The sequence below is a fragment of the Diadema setosum genome, chromosome 14 (assembly GCF_964275005.1).
Source record: "Diadema setosum chromosome 14, eeDiaSeto1, whole genome shotgun sequence".
NCBI classification, from domain to species: Eukaryota; Metazoa; Echinodermata; class Echinoidea; order Diadematoida; family Diadematidae; genus Diadema; species Diadema setosum.
In genome coordinates this window covers 16,674,733-16,696,856 of record NC_092698.1, presented here as the reverse complement: position 1 = coordinate 16,696,856, position 22,124 = coordinate 16,674,733, and the positions used below count along the sequence as shown (strand labels likewise).

The 22,124-nt window shown below is 39.8% G+C and overlaps 2 protein-coding genes across 3 annotated transcripts in view; one reads left to right on the top strand and one right to left on the bottom strand.

The window, feature by feature from the left end:
• Positions 1–2,356, bottom strand: part of LOC140237738 (probable acyl-CoA dehydrogenase 6) — a 30,049-nt gene extending 27,693 nt beyond the window's left edge. Inside the window, exon 1 of the mRNA XM_072317666.1 lies at positions 2,003–2,356. Coding sequence (XP_072173767.1) covers positions 2,003–2,203 — 201 coding nt within the window. The 5' untranslated portion in view covers positions 2,204–2,356. The remainder of the gene's footprint in view (positions 1–2,002) is intronic.
• A 7,809-nt stretch (positions 2,357–10,165) lies between these two features.
• Positions 10,166–22,124, top strand: part of LOC140237566 (protein lifeguard 2-like) — a 30,258-nt gene continuing 18,299 nt past the window's right edge. The window contains exons 1-2 of one of the 2 annotated variants that reach the window (XM_072317501.1): positions 10,166–10,265; positions 19,932–20,090. In XM_072317501.1, the coding sequence (XP_072173602.1) occupies positions 19,980–20,090 (111 nt within the window). In that variant the 5' untranslated portion in view covers positions 10,166–10,265; positions 19,932–19,979. The remainder of the gene's footprint in view (positions 10,266–19,931; positions 20,091–22,124) is intronic. The other variant, XM_072317502.1, reaches the window with a different exon arrangement.

Sequence of the window (22,124 nt, the reverse complement as noted above, 5' to 3'; positions counted from 1 at the left end):
TCAACACCACTCCAGCAGCCAACACGAACGACACGCACTGGCGGTAAGCACGTACACTGGCCAGCCCATTACGTTCAATACAGATATTTCGACACGTGAAATTCTCAACCCCTACTTCCTTCACATTTCTCACAATCGATCGCTTATCTTTAGTCTGCACTCCATTGACTTCTCCTACACTAGCGATCTGGAAGGGGGCTAAATGTAGCGGTTTCCAATATCTCGGTATTTTTTACTGTCTGGCTGCTGTCAATTATGCTGTCTGACAACCCAGCATTCTGTCAACATCCACGCGAGATTTCTTTGTGCGCCGGCACACGACAGGTGCGCACTACATTCTTCGCTTTTGTCATCGTACCGAGGTACGCGTATTTCACATTCCAACAGTAGTCGGATTTTCATAAACACACATCTTGTTTTGCTGTCACGGAAACAAGCTACCAATTAGTGGCGAGCTGTGCATTCTCACCAGCCAATTACCACTCTCAAAGCTCCTGTCCGTGACATGTTTTCTCCGACTTCGCTGTTTCATTTTCCACGCTTCCTCACTTCACGATTAGCTTTCATCCCGAGAGCACGTCCTAATCGTTGGAGTCACTCACGTCCGCATACTACGTCCGTATACTTCACACGTCTTCTCGCGCTGACGATACCTCGCGCCGTGGACTGGCACTTCATACGGATTATACAATACGGATTATCACACTTTCCCGGATTTCGTACTTCGCGGCATTCGCTACTTTTCATCGCGACTCGCCCTTTCTTCAGGCTACACTCCAACCTGGGGATCTTAACATCGCTACATTCAACGCAACCGGCGCCTTGTTACATCGCTGCATTCAACGCGATCTGAACGCGATCGGCGCCTCGTTACATCGTTGCATTCAACGCGATCTGCGTCCCATCACATCGCTGCTTCTGTCCTGCTAGCGCGTGGTCTGTGGTGTGCAGACTCTACCACAACCAGCTAGGGGACCGTGCAGTTCTTCTATCCAGCGCTCCAGCTGTGGATCGACTCTACCCTCGCTTGTGCTAGCCGCGGCACTCGGAGGATACTCCACGCTGCTGCTGGATATTTTGTACATACTTCTATGGGACACTGTCGTCTTCGGACACCCTTAGTGCATTCGGAGTTAGTCCATATTATTTCGGGAAGTGCAATACAACCTACAAGGACACTTTACACCTTTTCTGGTGCCCTAGTGCATTCCTCTACTGATACGGTCGCCTACCATTCCTGCTGGTGGTGCCTTCAGCTCCAAGTCCCGTTAGCCACTCGGTGAGTAATAATTTAGTTAGGTATTTCATCATAGGCCCGCACCAAAATACCTACAACAGCTTGCTGCACATATATTACGGTGATCAGTGTAACGTTAGGTCCATCTTTACTCAATAGGCCTACCTATGGATGCTATGCCAGGGCATGTATGGCATTTTGAAATGTCAACACTCAATTGATCAAGACATCACTATTATTTAATACTGACCCTTGCTCAGTGATAATGTGCACTACCGAGACTACACTGTACTGTGTTACGTGTATCTAGAAAGTTGAATCTAGATCCCTACTCTCAGTTTATTGTCTTTTCTTCATTGGCATCTAGACTACATTACATCTATCATGTCTATAGGCACTAATTTTGATCTACTGTAGTACCGAGTCTAGACTCTAGAACCTTAAAACCACATTAACAGTCTGGTACTCAGTGCCAACCATGGCAGTGGTAAATTAATAGTACCAGGTTCCCTAACCCCGGGACGCTCCGTGTACACAGTTACACGCGTGTTGGGGCTGGTCGCAGTTACAGGTTCCCATACTGACACGGCAAGTCAGTGTGCTGTCCCCGATCTATGCTTTGCTTGTGCTGTTTGGCTGTGCAAGTGAATGTGGGTCATCGTCTTTTTAGTCTTTATTTTTAAAACTGCTGCTTTCTTATAAATCCCTGACAGCAGTAGGCACGTCTATTATTTTTAATCAAGTGAAAATGAACATCAGTTTTACCTTTTTCAACGACTGTCGGATTTCCATGTGACTATCTGTGTAGATGATATCGTGGTTACCAATTGTCATTTCCGCACCGTCAGCCGCTGCTGATTCTACCGACATGGGGCGACGACATGAGCCGACACAAGCCGCCGGCCGTGCCCGCTTTGCAAGGCCCAATTCCTTTGCACAGAGTCGTCGAGCAACCAGTCGAAACATTTTGCGGATTATGCTCCGAGTTTCTCTCTGAACTTGAGAAAAGTAGACCGTGCAGTCGAGTCTGCTTTGTTGCAGCAAATCAAATCAATACTTAAATCAAAATTTGATGAACTAGGAGTGTGTTGATCATAGTCTTTCCAATTTCACGCAGACTGGACTCGCTATTCTGTTCAGCCAACGACTAGATCTCGGCGACTTTGTTTGTTATGCAATGTATATGTATACTGTACTTGTACGTACAGTACTGTATTCTGTGCACGAAGGTCACCTCTACCATCAACCACAGGCCCTATTGCATCTTACGGATCCGTGTAGCGCGCTGTTTACACAATCCTGTTACGTGCGTACAGTACTAAGTAAGTTACTCTATTGACCGATTCGGGTTCGTTGAGGGCAGCAGACATTTTACGGCACAGGGCGCAGCCATAGTGGGTGTATCAGCCGACCCCCCCTGCTCTCCCCCCCCCCCCCACCCCCGAGCAACATGTTTACACGCACTTGTAACAAAGGTTCGCGCACTAGCAAGCATTCGCGTACTCAGTACGAGACGCCTATTGACCGATTCTGTGACGCGCTATGTGTATTTTTGGCATGGGCGCAGCCATAGTGGGTGTATCAGCCGACCCCCCCTCCGCACTCCCCCACCCCTCTCCCTACATTAGCACGCGCGCAGAATGAAAAACTGCTTTAGCCAATAGGCGTCTCGTACTGAGTGCGCGAATGCTTGCTTAGTGCGCGAACCTTTGTTACAAGTGCGTGTAAACATGTTGCCCCGGGGTGGGGGAGAGCAGGGGGGGTCGGCTGATACACCCACTATGCAGTCAGACCGCAACACCCTGAAAAGCCTTCTCATTTATCGTACGCGTATGCATGGACCTTGCGGACATGAATACGTAATGAGCTGGAAGACCATATTTTTAGAGTCCCTGTAAATCTAAACGACATTACCAATCTTCCTGATTAATACATCGATAAAAAGCTGAAAAGTTGTACTTTAATGACATCCGACTACTTGAAAGGTTGTGACATATAAAATATACTGAGCAAGGAAATTATAAAACATAAAATTTGCATATTTTTCATTTTTCTTAGGGGGTGCATTAGAACAATGAAATAAACGTGGACCAAAATCGAAGAGCTTTGAAATGAAAGAGGAAATATCATACTATGGAAATATGATTACTTCATGTGGACTGATTATTGGAACGGGTCAGGTGATCGAATAAATCATTGCGTTGTACAGTTAATTTTTGACGAGATTTCACTTTGCAGCGAATACGCGTTTCTGATTGGCTAATTCCCTCTGAGTGGAGAGTTGAAACAGTTGGTCAGCGCGGAAGGACAGTAAACGTGTGCTGTACATGCAGTAATACTCTGTGTGTAGATAAAAGTGTAGTACCCTATGAGTGTGTGTGTGCGCGCGCACGATGTATGTATACGCGCTCGGGCTAAGATCTCCACGTCAACAACAAGAACAACACTCCACTCTGATCGACAGCTCAACTTTGGCTTGGACTTTGTTTACTCAGCTAGCAGTAACTGTTGCATTAATGAATGGCTCATTACTAATCAATAATAAAAGATCTAAAACTGATTGTGCACACATAGTTCTTTGGGGATTTCTATTGTGAATTACAATAATTATTCCATCTAATTCCACTGTATACATCGCTGAGTAATTTAACTAATGATACCCTGAGAGCACATGATCATGCATGTATCTCAAATTGCCACTCCACGATTTTCACTCGACGAGACTTTCAATTTTTATAGTTTTCTAAGCGAGGGACCGATTCAGTTCTTAGTGTGCTATTATAACAAGAATCTCTAGAATGTTGGATATCAGTAATGAGTTGATTCAACTTTGGAACGGGTCGGGTGATCAATAAATAGAAAGCCTTGTCATAATATGTTCTAGGATCGTTTTAAAAATGTCAGTAGGATGCGGTGATAAGAATAACGGTATCATAAGTTCATTTCACATGATATAAGCATTAAAAGGTCTGATTAATATCAAATATTCACAAATCATGTCAATTAGTCACGGAGAGTAGATCTTCATGTCGTCAATAAGTGAATCTCGTAGACCATGCACTTTGTCTCTGAATTATCTCGCAAAATCTCGGGTGTTGAGAAGGACATGCGCAAAAACCTGCGCGTACGATAAATTTTTGATTTGAGCTCATTAACAGCAGCGTTGCGGTCTGACTGTATGGCTGCGCCCTGTGCCGTAAAATGTCTGCTGCCCTCAACGAACCCGAATCGGTCAAATTCATTCTGCGCGCGTGCTAATGTAGGGAGAGGGGTGGGGGAGTGTGGAGGGGGGGGGGGGGTCGGCTGATACACCCACTATGGCTGCGCCCATGCCAAAATACACATAGCGCGTCACAGAATCGGTCAATAATACACCTGCTGCCTCGTGGATGACGCTCTTTATATTTACACCAACTGAACTCTTCAAAAAGCTAGCTATCACTTTTCTAGTAGTACAACTGTATAGCAATGCATAAAAGGATTTATGCCACAGGTGCATTGTGCCTATACACGATCGGGTTTTCTTGCCGCTAGCTTTCTGAGTAATCTGAAGATTCATTTTGAACTCTACAATGTCGGGTATGTTTATTCATTAATCTATAAATGAAATTAAGTTTAATTCTTTCTACCTCACTGAGTGATCTCACCTAGAGGGATTAAACATAGCCTCTTAACATATCCCGTCTATAAGTGTAGATCAGTGCGGTATGATGTGAAATATGAAATATTTTGTATCAAAATACCACTTGAAGAAAAATATCCCACAGTGTTCTGGAATTTCTGATGATTCTCGTCGGATTTAGTTCTTCTTCTTTTGTATGATAATGACAAATGAATGATGCTACTGTAGGCCTATTAAGTAAATTAAAAGCTAACGTACTGCATTTTTTTCATATCAATGTTGTATTCACCCATGAGATGAACTTCTTTATTTCAGAAGTAACAAAATAGACAAAATTATTTTTAAAAAAAAAATCCTTGAAGATTATTTCAAACTGTGTTGGCTACTGGTGGTCTGTAAATAACACCATTATTCTACTTCGATGTCTTTCATTAATAATTTCAGTGAACTTTAATATTATGAATATAATTTCTAACCTTAAACCGTAATTCATTGTGAACACAATTTGGACACCCCGCCACCCTTACCGGTTTACGATGAGAACGGAACAATGATAATCATCAATTATTATTATTAAATATGTTAGGAGAGGTGTGACGTAGCCGTGTTTCCGTTATATATATCCCTACCTATTGTTAAAATGGAAAATTTTGAAGAGAGGAATGAAGTAATTTCAAGGACTCAAAGTTCTAGTTGTTCAAACTTCTTGTATTCGAGTGAAATAACTGATAAGAAGTTGCTAATCGAGTTTGTTCAAAATTACATGGTTTTTATTATTCAAAATGTCATGTGCATGATTACCATCGATGGATTCGGTTCAATTTGTGAATTAGGTAAAATTACTATTATAAAATCCACAGAAATGGTATAATATCTCCTCTGAGTTGCTAAACTAATGGTAAAAATATATACATCATTTGAATCCATAATCAATGTAAAGGTTCGTTTGGAGAAAAAAAAATGAGGGCATGTATAAAATTACGCGTGTATAATGTGAAGAGTACGTGTGGGAGTATGTGTGAATTGTATGTTGTTCTTGTGTGTGAATGGTGTGTGTGATTGTATGTGTGTTGATGCGGTGTGTGAGAATGAAGAAGGATGCGACATGATGGATCATTATGTAACTTCAGTTTCGATGGATTACAAAATTAACGATTGTGTTGCACGCCGGTTTCGGTTGAATTCAAAGAAACATAAGGACACCCCTTGGCGATCATAAATGGGCCTAAAAAAAAGGGGGAAAAAATCGAATCGAGCTTATCGAGACCGTATAAACGATCAAATCGTTACATGTGGTATGAGATGACAATATGAACTCGCGGCACAGTGAAACACGGAGCATAAACCCGAGATCGTTTAGCATTTATCAGATCTCTAAAAATGATTAATTTCTTCTTATCTGGGTGTATACAATTCAAAACAATAAAAGTAGAAACTGGAACAGAATTATGATACAGACCATTTAAAAAGGAGAAGATCAGCAAGGAGATTAGAGCCTTATGATGTGCGAGCATCGGGTAATAATGACGCCTGATGTGACGAAGGAATAAACAACGGATTAGGGGAGTTTCACAATATTTTCAATAATCATGTACAGTATATACTTGTATCCGAACGCCTCTCACAACAAAACTTGAATACATCACAGTGAATGAATCTAGTCTAATGAGTAGCGAACACCAGCACAAAGGGACGCCAAGAAGCATAATCGACTGTTTACAGTGGCGGATCCAGAAGGGGGCGCAACCGGCGCACGCCCCCTTTATTTTTCGTTAAAAACAAAAGAAATAAAAAGAAAAAACTGAAATGAAACCCGGGAAGTGGCACTAGAAATATTAGTCACGCCCCCCCCCCCCCCCCCCCCCCCTTTACAGAATTCCCGGATCCGCCCCTGGTTTATAAAACTAGAGAGACGAACTGAGAAAGGAGCAAAGAAGCGAGTCAAGGGAGATGCTTGGTAATTATACCAGAAGAACAGTTTTCAGGGGCTTTTTTCTGTCTTCATTGATGTTATTCTGTATCATGTTGTACCATTCTCAGGCTTGTAATGTATTTTTCTTCATAATTGTGTTTATTTCAGTACAATTTCTTTATCATTATGCTTTAAGTACTGAAAACATTGCTGTGTGCATTTTGTGTAAATGTCTATAATGGAAATGAAAACAAATGAAACGACAAAAGAGGAGGAGAAGAAGTCAAGGAAGATAAATGAGATTTTATATTTTTCTAAATGGAACTTTATTCACATCAGGTGGGGGTACCGCCTTGATTTACGTAATGCTTGTATACAACATTATGATATAGACCTATATTATTATAGGTAATTATGAAAATGCAAAACCTGTCCTTGGCCCTTTTTAGTTATTGCATTCTCTCTCCTTGAGAATAGTGTGTCAAAAATGAAAAGGAGAAGAGGAAAACAGAAAAAATAAAAGCAGAAAAAAAAGAATGAGAAAGAGAAAAAAGAATGAAGAAGAGGAAAATGAGAAAAGAAGAAGAAGAAGAAGAAGAAGAAGAAGAGCTCAACAGCGAGCTCAACAGTCAAGTCAAGTCAAGTGATATTTTATTCATTTGTCTTTCTTCCAACAATAAGCAATATAACAATAACATAACAATAACATTGACACTTTCTTTCAGGAGTATAGGAACAACAACAGCTAACAGTAAAATTTTGCAAATACATAAATATATAATTACATGAGTATGTGAAATGATAAGAAAGGGTATAACTACAATATTTTGAGAAAGGCAAACGAGGAGACCTTAATGAAGCATACAGTGGCGTATCTGGGGGGGGGGGGGGGGCAAGGGGGGCACGTGCCCCGGGCGCCACTCCTTGGGGGCGCAAAAAAACGGGGAAAAAACGAAGAAGAAGAAAAAAAAAGGAAGAAAAAGAAAAAAAAAAGAAACAGAAGAAGAACGAAAAAACAAAAAAAAAAACAAAAAAAAACAACTCGCCCGGAAAAGAGGGGGGGGGGGGGGAGGGAGAATGGTGGGGGGGGGGGGGGGGCAGAAAACCAAATCAAACAAGATAAAAACTAAACATGATGATGACGCGGACAAAATGACAATGTTTACAGTGTTCACACAAAAATTCCATGTTCTGTGAGCTGAAGTACAAAAATTTTCGGCTCGCTCGCTGCGGCGCTCGCTCGCCAAATTTTATATAAAAAAGAAGGTAAGAACAAAACGTGATGATGACAAAATGACAGTGTCTATTGTGTTCACACATGTAATTTTATATTTAGCAGGCAAAATGTTTCACGGAGCAGCGGCTGCAATTTCTTTCGTTCTGAAGCGATCGCCAACTGGATCAAAAGAAGGCGCCAACGGTTTCGAACATACGGGGGGGGGGGGGGGGGGCGCAAAAAAACCCCGAATCAAACAAGATAATAACAAAACGTAATGATGACGCGGAAATATACAAATTTCGGCTCACTCGCTCGTACTAATTTAGATTATTTTTTCAAGTCCTCGGTTTGTTGGTATAAATCGTTATCTATAAAGCCGTCACTATTATCTTGATTAGAATTGTAAGATTTAATAAGCAAAAAATGACAAGAGTTTCATGATTTGTAAGCTGAAATACAAACATTTTCGGCTCGCTCGCTGCGCTCGCTCGCCAAAATTTGTATAAACAAAGAGAAGAAGATAAGAACAAAACGTGACGATGAGCGGACAAAATGACAATGTGTTCACTCATGTCATTTTATATTTAGCAGGAAAAATGTTACACGGAGCAGCGTCTGCAATTTCATTAGTTCTGAAGCGATCGCCGATTTTATCAAAAGAGGACGCCAACGGTTTCGAACATACGGGGGAGGGGGCGCAACAAAAAAATCAAAAAAGATAAGAAAAAAAAAACGTAATGATGACGCAGAAATATACAAATTTCGGCTCACTCGCTCGTACTAATTTAGAGTATTTTTTCAAGTCCTTACTTTGTTGGTATCGTTATCTATAAGGTCGTCACTATAATTGTGAGATTTAATAAGCAAAAAATTTCGGCTCGCTCGCTGCGCTCGCTCGCCAATTTTATATTAAAAAAGATAAGAACAATACGTGATGATGACGAGGACATATACAAATTTCAGCTCACTCGCGCGTACTAATGTAGAGTATTTTTTTAAAGTCCTCAGTTTTTTGGTATAAATCGTTATCTATAAGGCCGTCACTATATTATCTTGTGTAAGCAAAAAAATGACGAGAATTCCATGTTTTGTAAGCTGAAATACAAAAATTTTCGGCTCGCTCGCTGCGCTCGCTCGCCAAAATCTATCAAAATTCATTACAAAAGATCCCTTTTAAGTGCTTGAAAAAGCATCATGTGGACCTTGTTTAAAGTCCCTACCGGGATGGGGTTGCATGGGGTTGAACACTTTTTCAGAAATTAGGGGCGCAATTTTCGTGCTTGCCCCGGGCGCCGTTTTCCCTAGATACGCCACTGGAAGCATAGCTTGTAAGACAAGGTCCCTCAGGAATAAAAGAGAAAAAAAAAATACATGTATATATATATATATATATATATATATATATATATATATACATAGTGGAAGAAAAAATAACTAAAGATACACAATCTCAAACGAAAACAGGGTATAGACAAGGGAGGCTATGTGCAATGGAGTGAAGGGAGATTATCTACATAAAACAAGGGTAGGAATGAAGGGAGGGGGTGGAAAGGAAAGATAAAGAGAGGGTTATGTGAGACGATAAAATACATACACAAACACACACACCCAACAAAAACAAAACAAAACAAAAATCAAAACAAAAAAACAAAACAAAACATAACAAAACAGAACAAAACATGACAAGAAGACAACTGGGTTTCAATAATGATAATAATAATAATAATAATAATAATAAGAAGAAGAAGAAGAAGAAGAAGAAGAAGAAGAAGAAGAAGAAGAAGAAGAAGAAGAAGAAAAGAAGAAGAAGAAGAAGAAGAAGAAGAAAAAGAAGAAGAAGAAGAAGAAGAAGAAGAAGAATTCATACTGTTGACAAATGGTTGAAGTTTGGAGGAAGAAGACGGTGGTTGTAACGCACGAATCGCTTGATGGCGTCGTTCACTTTTTGCAGAAGGCGAAAGATGAGTATCTACCTCGGCCCGCGATAGAGAGCATGCACTACGAGTAAACACTGCGACCGATATGCCAGTGCTGGGAGCTGATGCGACGTACAGTGTACGTACCGGTACAACAAATAATACGACTTTCGTAGACAGTAGCAGTGCCGTATATTCGGCATTGGACACTGGACAGTAGTACACGTAGTTACAACGTGTACTTGCGCACATAGGCGACACTTGACTGATACGGGCAGCACACAGCCGACGTGACGTGACCCAACCCCACAAAGGCAAAGCTCGTCTGTTTTTGTACGCATAGACAAGCAGAAGGTCAGGTGAGAAACTCTGATTTATACTAGATCTAGATACAGATCTAGTCTTCTATAGTCATAGACGCTAGCCTGTCTTATTAAATACCATACTTAATCTTGTTAATTCATAGATTTGCATTCATTCGCGTACCATCGCATCGCCAGGCATCAGCATGATCAGCATTCACCAGTCCAGGATTTGACCGACAAGTAACGTTAGGCCTAGACCTATGTCTAATTCCGCGAAAAACTTCTCATTTATAGTAATGACATTTGCTGGGTCAGTTTTAAATGTCATTACTATAAATGAGAAGTTTTTCGCGGAATTAGACATAATTTTACATGTCGGTCAACAGCATTACCACCAAGCATGTTGTAATGTAATGTATGGACCTATCGTAGCGTAAATTTAGTCGTTATAGACTACCACTTAGCCTAGGGTCTATAGCCTACAGACCGATTCGGGTTCGTTGAGGGCAGCAGACAATTTGAAGCACTGGTCGCACCCATGAGCTCATTTTGCGGTGTCCCAGCCGACCCCCCTCCTCTCCCCCACCCCACGGGCAACATGTTTATCGTGCACTTGTAACAAAGGTTCGCGCACTCGGTACAAGACGCCTATTGGCTAAAACAACCATGCATCAGTTTTTCATTCTGCGCGCGTGCTAATGTAGGGAGAGGGGTGGGGGAGTGGGGGGGGGGGGTCGGCTGGGACACCGCAGTAATGGTGCTGCCCATGCCAAAAATACACATAAAATTTACTATAGCGCGTCACAGAATCGGTCTATAGGGGCCTAGGCTACTGCTAATAAGTGCTAGTAGGTCCTACGGTACAAGTAGTATTAAAACTGTCTAGTAGCAGTAGACTGTCTACTCGTCGTAGGCCTAACGTTAGGCCTACCAGAGTTCTAACTGTTACACGGAAATGGACATTCATCATTTCGCTCATTTTAAATTAATGGAATTCATGCCTCTGTCTGTGTCAAAAGTGTCACAAAAACATTTTAAACATTCTTCCTTGCTTTGATCTCATGATCTCTGCCGACGGCAAGCCAGAGCTGCAAAACACAACGCAGCTTTGAAAAAAAAAAAAAAAAATGATATGATAAAACAAATGTGCAGAAGACAGTGTCAGTGACAGTAGTCAGTAGAAAACATGTTATAAACTGTTATAAACTTACAGTATGTTCTAAGTTACATACACTGGTAAATCAAGGAAAATGCATGATGTGTAGTTGTGTGGATGTGGTTCAGTGCGGCTCATATCTTCATTAGCAAAATGTAGATACCGTAGTTATGGGTAAACTCGGCCTAGCGGGTAAAGTAGGCCCCCAGCGCGCGCATTACAAGTAGTTGTATAATTGTACTGTGCGCGGTGGGGGCCGACTTTACCCGCTAGGCCGAGTTTACCCATACCTACGGTAAATTTACTTCTAACTGTCAGTGTTAGGGCGGCTAGGTACACGTAGAATCTAGAAAGCTATCTATTTACCTAATTGATACATGTAATGATTTTTAAACTCATTTTCCATCTTTTCCCTACATTTTTCCTGAGTAGAAAGAGACAGCAAGGGAAGCGGACATAGGGTAAGAGTACCAGTGTTCGGTCAGCTACCGGTATTCGGTCACTTATCACTCGTCACCAGCCAGTAAGTTCAACTGTCACAACACACACAAATCACATCAATTCACATACTTTCACACTCATTCACAACAGGAAACTCCCTTAGCCCCCTCCAAAAATCCATCCAAAATCCCAAATTTTACCGTCAAAAGTGCAGAATCGGCGCTACTTTCCAAAAGCGCGCGCGGATAAGGCCCAGTTTTAAGAGTACGGGTTGCCGAAAAAGCGCTAAAAATTGAGAAATAGGCCGTTCTCTCGCAGGATATTTTTGCTTATCGCAAGCTTGGAGTGTGATGGTATCCTCAGAAACGCAAAAGAAAAACAAAATTTACGTACATGCCGATACAGTGTCTCAATGTACAAGGGTTGAATGCAAATGCCGAGTCCCCAGTATTCGGTCACCAACGGGCGCCGCAAACGTCCCCGATGCAATTTTGCGCCAACAAGGTAGCGCGTGCGCGCGTTTTTCAGCTGCCTTGAACATGCATTGACTTTGAATGCGCATATCGCGTGACCGAATACTGGTGGTGGTGACCGTATACTGGGGAATTTTCAAGGTGATATATTTTGTGATTTTGTGAAATTCTGTGTGATATTTAACAAAATGAAAAATGAGATTAAAGAAATTTGTTATATTTCATATAACATTGCTGTAGATATGATGTATCATGTATTATTTTAGTTTGAAAAATATTGCCAAAAGCTTAAGTGACCGAATATTGGGGATGTTACCCTACTGTAAAACTAAAAGTCAACTGATTTTTCGCGCTCAGCCGAGTAAGAAGACTACAAATGGAGTTTCGGAATCAAGACAGCAACTCTCTGGAACACATGGCAAGCAAAAATATTCGCGTGCTTTTATTTTGGCGCTCGTTTCTGGTTGCGCGATTTTGAAATGCGCGAAAATTTCAACACTGCAAAAATTTCCACTTTTACAGTAACGTTACACGTCTATGTCTCACTATTAATTGGGCAAGGTCATAGATGTGTGAGTGATAGCAAGCGAGTCTGTAAATTTCCAAGCAAAATAAACGAAATTGGTTACAGGTAATTAATGTTCTGACGTTTGCTGCTTCTCTTCATTGCTGTTTATTCAAAGACTTTTCCGACAGAAAAGGCGCATCAGCCAAATAAGACCGGTTTTTTAATAGGGAAACTGTTCCTTTGTCATTGACGATGCATGTAAATGCAATCATCATTTTTGAGACACCTGTATTGAGATGCGCAAAGTCAGGTGGCAGCGGATCTCCATTAGTCGTAGAAAAATTTTGTACTTCAAAGTGGTTGGGTTTGTTCAAAGTCCATTCATTAGTACATGTAGGTCCATGCACCAAGTTAGTAAGTAGTCTAAAACGAGGCCAGTGGGATAGTAGGTCCTAGTAGAAGCCTGTTTCATAATGAATTAGGATTATCTTACCCCCAATTTATTGAGCGTAACTTAATCAGGGATTCGAGCGTAAGATTTTTAAATATGAAATGTAAAATTGAACTCTGCTTTTGTTCAGTTAGAATATTGTCTATACCATGCAGTTTCACATGGTAAGTGAATTTACCTAAATACAGTAAACCTCGCTTAAGTCGACAACTCGCTTAAGTCGACACGGTAAAAAAGTCCCGATTTTTTGCCTTTGTTATTCCTTGAAAATTTCCTCGTCTTAAGTCGACATTTATAAGTCGACAACTCGTGTAAGTCGACCTGATTTTTCAGTGCCAACTGAGCTGAAATACGTGTTAATTCCCTCGTCTAAGTCGACATAATTTTTCGCTCAAAATCTTATCGCCATTCTCTGAAAAAGAATTGTTTTCCCGCTCCGATTCGCTGCATTTCTACTCGGTAATTCGCTAGTGTACGGCGCAGTAGCGTTCGCGCCATGCGTCCATTGTCTTGTATGCCAGAATAGAAAGGGCATGTACGGGAGTATTACATGTAGTACCGAAGGCAGTTCACTTTACCCCCTTTTTCCCTCTCATTATTCTCAAAACGCACAAATTTTGTACACCGATGTCCCAGTAGGTATTCATTATCCGAACATGAAGTAAGTGTTTTTGTTAATCCGAATATTCTAACGTTAATTATTCCGAAGCGGTATTAGAAACCTGGGCCCTTTTTAGAAAATTTATTAAAATGCAAAAATTCTAATAATGCAACTCAAAAAATCAAATGCAGGTGTATCAAATCACACGCAACTTTTGCATTTAAACGCAAGTGCGTTGCTGAAAAGACTTGCGTTTGATAATCCTATGAAACTAAATTGTACGAACCTGAAACTCATTTGCGTTTAAACGCAACTCTAAAAATCAAATGCAAGTCCATCAAATCACACGCAACGATGTATTTAAACGCAAGAGCGTTGCAGAGAAGACTTGCGGTTTTCGTACGAAACTAGAAACTGCGTTTAAAAGCATCTCTATACATCTACGGAAAAGACTTGCATTACTTTTTTATTTCGTAAGCAAAATCAAAAATTTAACACAACTCTGAAAACCAAATGCAAGTCCATCAAATCACTCGGAACGCTGAAAAGACTTGCGTTTGATAATCATACGAAACTAGAAAATTGTAGAAAACTTAAACTCAATTGCGTTTAAATGCAACTCTAAAAATCAAATGCAAGTCCATCAAATCACACGGAACGCTGAAAAAACTTGGTTTGATAAGCATACGAAACTAGAAAATTGTAGGGAACTTTTTATAACTCAATTGCGTTTCAACGAAACTCTAAAACTCAAATGCAAATCCATCAAATCACACGGAACGCTGAAAGTATTCAAACGCAAGAGCGTTGCAGAGAAGACTTAAGGTTTTTGTACGAAACTATAAGAAACTGCATGTAAACGCATCTCTAAACATCTACGTTAGTGTGTTATTGTTGAAAAGACTTATTTTTCATTTCGTAAGCAAAATTAAGAATTAAACGCAACTCTGAAAATCAAATACAAGTCCATCAAATCACACGGAACGCTGAAAAGACTTGCGTTTGATAATCATACGAAACTAGAAAATTGTAGGAAATTTGAACTCAATTGCGTTTAAACGCAACTCTAAAAATCAAATGTAAATCCATCAAATCACAAGCAACGCTGTATTTAAAATGCAAGAGCGTTGCACAAAAGACTTGCGGTTTTTGTCCGAAACTAGAAACTGCGTTTAAACGCATAAAAATTTACGGAAGTGTGTTATTGTTGAAAAGACTCGCACTATTTTTTATTTCGTAACGGAACTTTCGCCGTGACCGAACTTAGTCTGCACTTGCAGGGGAAAGACATTGCAACATTTGCACGTTTCAAACTATCGAAACGCATGCTGCTTCACGATGCCGAAAGTTTAAATCTCAGTCCAAAGTTAAATTAGTCCGACAATGGAAAGAGGTTTGTTTTTACGAAGGTTAGTAGTCTGAAAGATGTCGTTTTCGGATGAACAAACTTTTCTTCTTCTTTTTATTTCAGACGTGCCCGCGCCGTACAGAGCGGTAATGTTGCGAATCGGAGCGCGAGAACAATTCGTTTTCAGAGTATGGCAATAGAAATTTAAGCAAAACAAATATGGCGACTTCATAGGGAAGGAATATCACCCATATTTCAACTCAGTCGGCACTGAAAAATTATCTCGACAGAATCATACAAAATCACACGCATTATATCTTCGCAGCAACGCACTTGAATTTAAATCGCAAAGTTTAATGCAATTTGGGGAATTTGCGTTTGATATTTCAAATCAAGTTTAAAACGTAAAGTGTCTAGAAACGGGCCTAGGTTTCCGATCCCGCTCTCTCAAAATCTCTCTAGAGATTTGGGAAATGTGCATTGTCGTTACTAACCCGCGCGAGATTTATGCATAAACTAAAACATTATTGTTGCTGACGTCAGTTGGCATGTTTTGGCGGCAAAAGGAGTAAGATTTGGGTAGCGATCCGCATCGTGATCCAAATCTTACTCTGTACAGGGAAAATTAGTTTTCATTTATAAGTCGACAAAATGTCGACTTACGTGTAGGTCGACATTCGCGTAAGTCGACGTGTTTTGCTCAGTCCCGATTATGTCGACTTACGCGAGGTTGACTGTAGTTGCACACCTACACCTGTAGTAAGTTAAGGTAATTTGGTAATCCTGGGTTTTAATTTTGCTTTATAGGGAGTAAATCATTTTAGGGTTAGGGTAGGGTATGGCTGTGCTGAAGTTGGAAGCCTAAAATGATTTAGCCCCCTGAAACCCAGGATTGCCAAAATCAGCTTGTCTTCGACGGGTTAACTTCCAGATTTTATTACAAAGTTGATTACACACTAAATTAAGACCTCAAACACTACTACCACCCCTAGTGTTAGGTCGGTTTGATGAATGTAGTATTAGAGTAACATGCAGAAATGACGGGCTTGACTAGCTCGATTAGACGGATGTTTAACTGCATAAACTGGTAATGAGACTAGCCTGTGACAGATCGTAGCTTACTTGTAGGCCTCTAGATCTAGACAGTCTACAGTAGTTTGATACATATACAGTAGACTACTGTACATTATTTACAGTATGTCATCATCATGAACACCCTACTCAGTCAGTACTGTGGTCAGTACATGTAGGATTTGCAGTGCATCGATCTACTTTAGTTTGACCAGTTTAGAGTTTTGATTATTAACATGAAATCATTAGAATGGAGCCTCCTCTTTGCTGTGTGCTGCCATGAATTCATATATTAATGATAATAATTACAATTTATATTACACCATATCCATTTAATGAATTGCTCAAGGGGCACATTGAATTATACCATGTGGTAACACAGCAGCTCAAGAATAGAAACTTTTTCAGAGGACACATTGCAAACACTTTGTGACTTGGGTGGATATTAAAGTTGAATTAGTGTATCTGTGTGTGTTCATGTCCTCAGCACCACTAGCTACTCTCATTGTGATAGCACATTATTTGAGGAGTATTGGCCAAAAATAGATCGCTTTAGAGGTTGAGCAACCTACAGGGTGTACATACAGTATTGGATGCATATTGCAGGTGCTGGTAAAAAAAGCATTCTTTAATAGTACACTATTCATTGTGTGGATGCTCTTTGCATCAGAACAGTGAGCAACTACATTATGTACATTGTATACTGTACAGACAAATAGAAATTGATGAATTTGTAGTTCAGTATCGCCAACGATGCATCAATCAACTGAAAGTACATTGTACATGACTATGTACAATGTATGCTTCATCCATAAAATCTTGACTCATCAATGCTGATTGTTGCATTAAATGACTGTGATCACATTATATCTTGCAAACAACTTGCAGGGAGATGTGAGATACATGTAGACCACCCGGGTTTTTGTCACCACCACACTTGGTGGCATCCTGTTGCAACTCTGCAACAGTGCTGCCCACAAATCCAACATGTTTGAATTTTCATACAAATCACAGTTTTCTTACAGTCTTGTATAGTGATGTGCATGTGCATGTACAGTGTACACTGTGTGTTTAATTTTGCACTGGTGGGTGGCACTAAATTTTGGTGAGTAAAATGTGTGTCATATCTATTGGTTTAGAATTTAGTTTCCCTCTCTGACCAGACTGTACATGTATATGAACATCATTTCTAGAGAGTAAACTTGAAAAACTTTTGCACCATATTGAGTATTAGAGCCATATTGTTCGACCATCAACATCGTTTCAGTTGGCACAAACATTGTGCTGCTGTGATGTGGATGAGCTCACACCAACCTTCCGTATCTGTTGCCAAAATGAAATGCAGTAGAGCAGATAAGTCCTACAAGTACAAGCTGTATGTAGTTTGTACTGTTTTCAGTCCAAGTTGTTATTGGTCTCCCTTGCCTCCTTTTTCCCTACTTTCCCACAAACAAAATTGAGTGTGTTCCATATAATTTCCTCTGGGGATGTGTCCAAAAGTCAGACAGAGCCAACAAGTGACTCAACGTGGTACTTTTTTGTGTGACTAGGGCTGATCCAATCTTCTTTAGTATTCAGTTATTTGTGTTGTGTGCTGTGCTGTAATGACTGATACTGACACATCTGGACATAAAATGTATTGTATGCCACACTTTTTACCTGAATTTCTAAAGATATACAATGTACCACAGTACAACTTTGTATTGTGTCCATACTTGTATAAAGTAAATTCAAACTACATGTATACAACAATAAAAGAGAGAGGGGCAAAAAAAAAGTAGAAGTACACTGTACAGTGCACCTTTTCAGTTCCTGAACTACACTAGGGAGCCTTACATATGAATTTACATAACCAACACAATTTTACTGCAGAACACTGACTACTCTTGTATGCTGACTGTGGTTTATCCCCCTACAAGTCCCATTTCCAAAGACAAAAGAGAGAAAATAATGTACACAATTTTTGTATTATACTGCAGCATTAATACATACTGTGGGCCAGATATCGATCTTGTGATCACACGCATGCCACATTTTCATACAACTGCATTGTATGTAGACAAAAACGATGTTGTAGGCCCTGGGCCTATCTACAATGTACACTGTACTTAATATGAAATGCGGGTTTTAGTTGCTGGTAAGCTCGTTTATTTACACTGTGTGTATCTGGATAACACATTGTATCACCCATTGTACAACGTCAAGCAAATCATACACCTTCCAGTATCATAAGAATGAAACATTGTTTTTTGTCTCAAGTGGTGAATGGTGAATGCAAGGGTAAGGAGTGTTTATATTGTACAATGTAGCTCCTAAAACCTCGTGCTGTATCCAGTAAGGATATGCGTTTAACTGTAAATAGATCCCTGCCCAAACATCGTACTTCCACCGCAATTTTATGATCATACTAAGGCCATGTTTTGCTGTGCTTGTGTGATGTGTCCCTTGCACAGAAGACCAGTCACTGGTAGCTGCTTTACTTGACATGTTGATGGTTCAAATAACCCCAAATTTGAAACCATCAAAACAAAGCTACATGTACAGTGTATAGTATGCTTAACCAGGGAGGTGAGACAAAACATATTGATCCAACTTGCATTTTAATATGTGAAATGTTCTTTCACTTCAATGTTTAAAAACCTGTTGCTCATAACAACTCTGTCTCATTTTTGTTTCAGTATTAATTTTGTCATTCCTCAGTCACAAGAAACCTACAAATTGTAGCAAGCAGAAGTTTGCTGCACCTTCTTTTATTTTAGCAGCAACTACATGTACATTGTACGTACATTGTGTGCAGAGAACAGGACATACAGAAGTAAAATCAGTCAAGGATTTTGCTTCTTTATCTGTAAAATGCTACTAAGCACACAGAAACATGCATTAACCAATTATTGTATAAAGACTCTAAAGATTTTACATTCAAGTGCTTAACTCGGTGCATAAAATTATGTTTAAGTATCATGTCTAAACATTGATTTTTAATGAAGAATTAATATTCCTTTCTTCAGTCCTTTAGTAAAACAAAAAGATCTGAAAAAATAAATTTAAAAGATTTGTTCTGTACTACTGTAAAACATGATATATTCGCAGCATGAAATTTTCGTGGATTGGAGCCGATGGCCTTATTTGCGGCATGAAATTTCGTGAATTGCCACTTTCGTTCAATGCATAAATCGTAGTGTAGACAAGAACTTTTGCATGCATTTTAATTTCACGAATCTTGGCGCTAGCGAAATTCGCGAAATTAAAATGCACACAAATGTTCCTCATTTTACAGTATATAACCAGCAAGATGGACACATGAATTCAAAATTTCCTCCGAAAAATTGCTCAAAATTGCTAGAATATAAGATTTCTTCTGTGGTCTCCATACTCAAACTGTATTGAAGAGTAGCTTGGAGCATGGAACATCAAAGCTAGTGAAATACTATTTATCATGCTATAGAACTTTTGCATAAATTTGCACTAATTGCGGAAGGATTCCACTCCTCTGTAACACCTCCTTGGTTATAAAATTCTAACATTTTGTACATGATCTCTTGAAGTACATTGTATTTTATTATCAACTACAGATACGTATATGTGGGAAGGAATTACATGTAAGCCGTGTTTACACCTGAATTCCTGCAGTGTCTGTGACACAAAAGTTTTCACCACACTTGTTTCGACAGATTCTCTGAGTTCGATAGGGAGAAGTTTTGTGGACAACCTTGGCAGCCATGACTGAGCCTTCTGCTCCACCTAGCTACTTGGATGCTACTTCAGACAAGGCCTACCCTCCAGGGGTACAGCCCACGGCCCCTTACCCTGCTCCAGGGGCACCTTACCAGGTACAGTACCTGTAGGTACAATAGTACCACAGTACATGTATTTCTTCTTCCGACTGATCCAACACTGTCATAAGGAGCAATCTTCAGAAAGATAAACATTTTTATACAAATTAGACATTTGATCATTGAAGTGCCAAGATCAGCAGGGTAAAAAGCCTCAGAGCATACTACACATTTGCACACATTTTGTAACATCACTTGTAATGATTGTTTGCTTTGAAATACCAAGTATAACTTTGCACTATTGTATGTGTTTGGGATGGAGTGGTTGGCCTGAATTCACGAAGGTGGTACAATTGAAACCGTGGGGCAAACCATGGACAATTTATATGGAGCGCCAAGTGTCGCATGGCCTATTTTGTTACGAAATCAGTCATATCGTAATGAAATGACGACATTTCGTCGACATTCGTTGACAAAATGACTGATTTCGTAATGAAATAGGCCATGCGACACTTGCTGCTCCATACAAATTGTCCATGATTTAAACCATACATGTAGTTTCAATTGTACCATCTTCGTCAATTCGGGCCATTGAGTTTTACTGCAAGTCACTGATCAGCTACAGTTTGTCATATACAGTGTATGTGACATGGCGCTTCAGCACACCATACATGTGACCCTGCATCACAAAACCAACAATAAGTCGCCAGATGTGGATTTTTTTAGTAAAGGGCAGATATTGAAAGGGCAGATACTAAGCTTTAAAATGATGTATGACTCAATTCAAATGGACTTGTCTAACTTATCTAAATACTGGAAAGAAAGCACACACTCTGGAAAAGTGTGGACTTAAAAAAGAGGTTCTGAAGTACACAGTGTAGTAAAAGGGTCTATTCAAGCACTTCAATCTTTTAAACCATACTGGCTGTGTGATGAATGAGACAATTAAAAAAAAAAAAGATGTAAATCACAGAAGCAATAACAATGAAGGGATTATCAGATTAAGCTGAAATTGAGCATACTCTATTAACACATTCAGTCCATGATTAATGTCAACTTTCAAGGTGGTAGCACATCTTTTCAAAAGTTATTAGAGCTGAAAATGAAGGGCTTGCAAAGGATTCGTGAAAGAAATGAAAAGGGACCTCTAAAGATGTACCTAATCGCATTACTCTACAAAAGAAAAGGGGTTGTAGAAAAACTGCTGAAAACACACACACTTTCCAATTCATTTTATGACCCAAAACTTGAGAACAATGTAGACGAAGAATAGCTCTTTCAGATAATCTGTAAAACTCAAGATTGACTTGGGTTGACCTATTTCACCTCTTTGGCGTCCTCGCGTAAAATCAAGGGGTCCGACCTTTTGTTCGTTTTGTGATGCACAGTCACATATGTGGCGTGTGCTGAAAAACAAAAAAAGTAGTTTTCTATTGTCTGCAGAAAACATAAATCCAAGAAGTTGCAGTGATTGTCAGTATCACACTCAAACACTGTTTATACATGTAGAGCTCCTTTGGGTACTTTAATACAAACTTGTACAATGTATGTGATGTTAATGCAGTCTGGTGTTTGATTTGTTCCTGCATGTACATACGTGTACATTAGTACATCAATGAAAGGGTTAGGTGAGCATGTTAACTTTCGAGTATGAAGAATGGTTGCTTTTAAACCCCTTGCAGACTACTGTAAAAGTGGAAATTTTCGCGTTGTTGAAATTTTCGTGCATTGCGCGCAACCAGAAACTAGCGCAAAAATAAAAGCTTATGAATTTTTTTTTCTTGCCATGTGTTCCAGTAGCTGATGGCTTGATTCCGTGGAATTAAAAACACGCGAAACTCTTCTCACTCGGCCGATAGCGAAAAATTAGTCGCACAAAAATATCCACTTTTACAGTAGTCCCAAGTATACTTAGGCAGGTGTCTGTGGGTACCGGTAATAGAAAGTCTTCTTGCATTGTTTTGCATCTCACAATGACGTTTGACCTTATAACTGAAGATTTTTAAAATCATAGTTCGGAGTATACATTTATATTAGTACCCCATTTATTGTACCCTATCAGTATGCCAGCACAAGGGACATATGTACTAC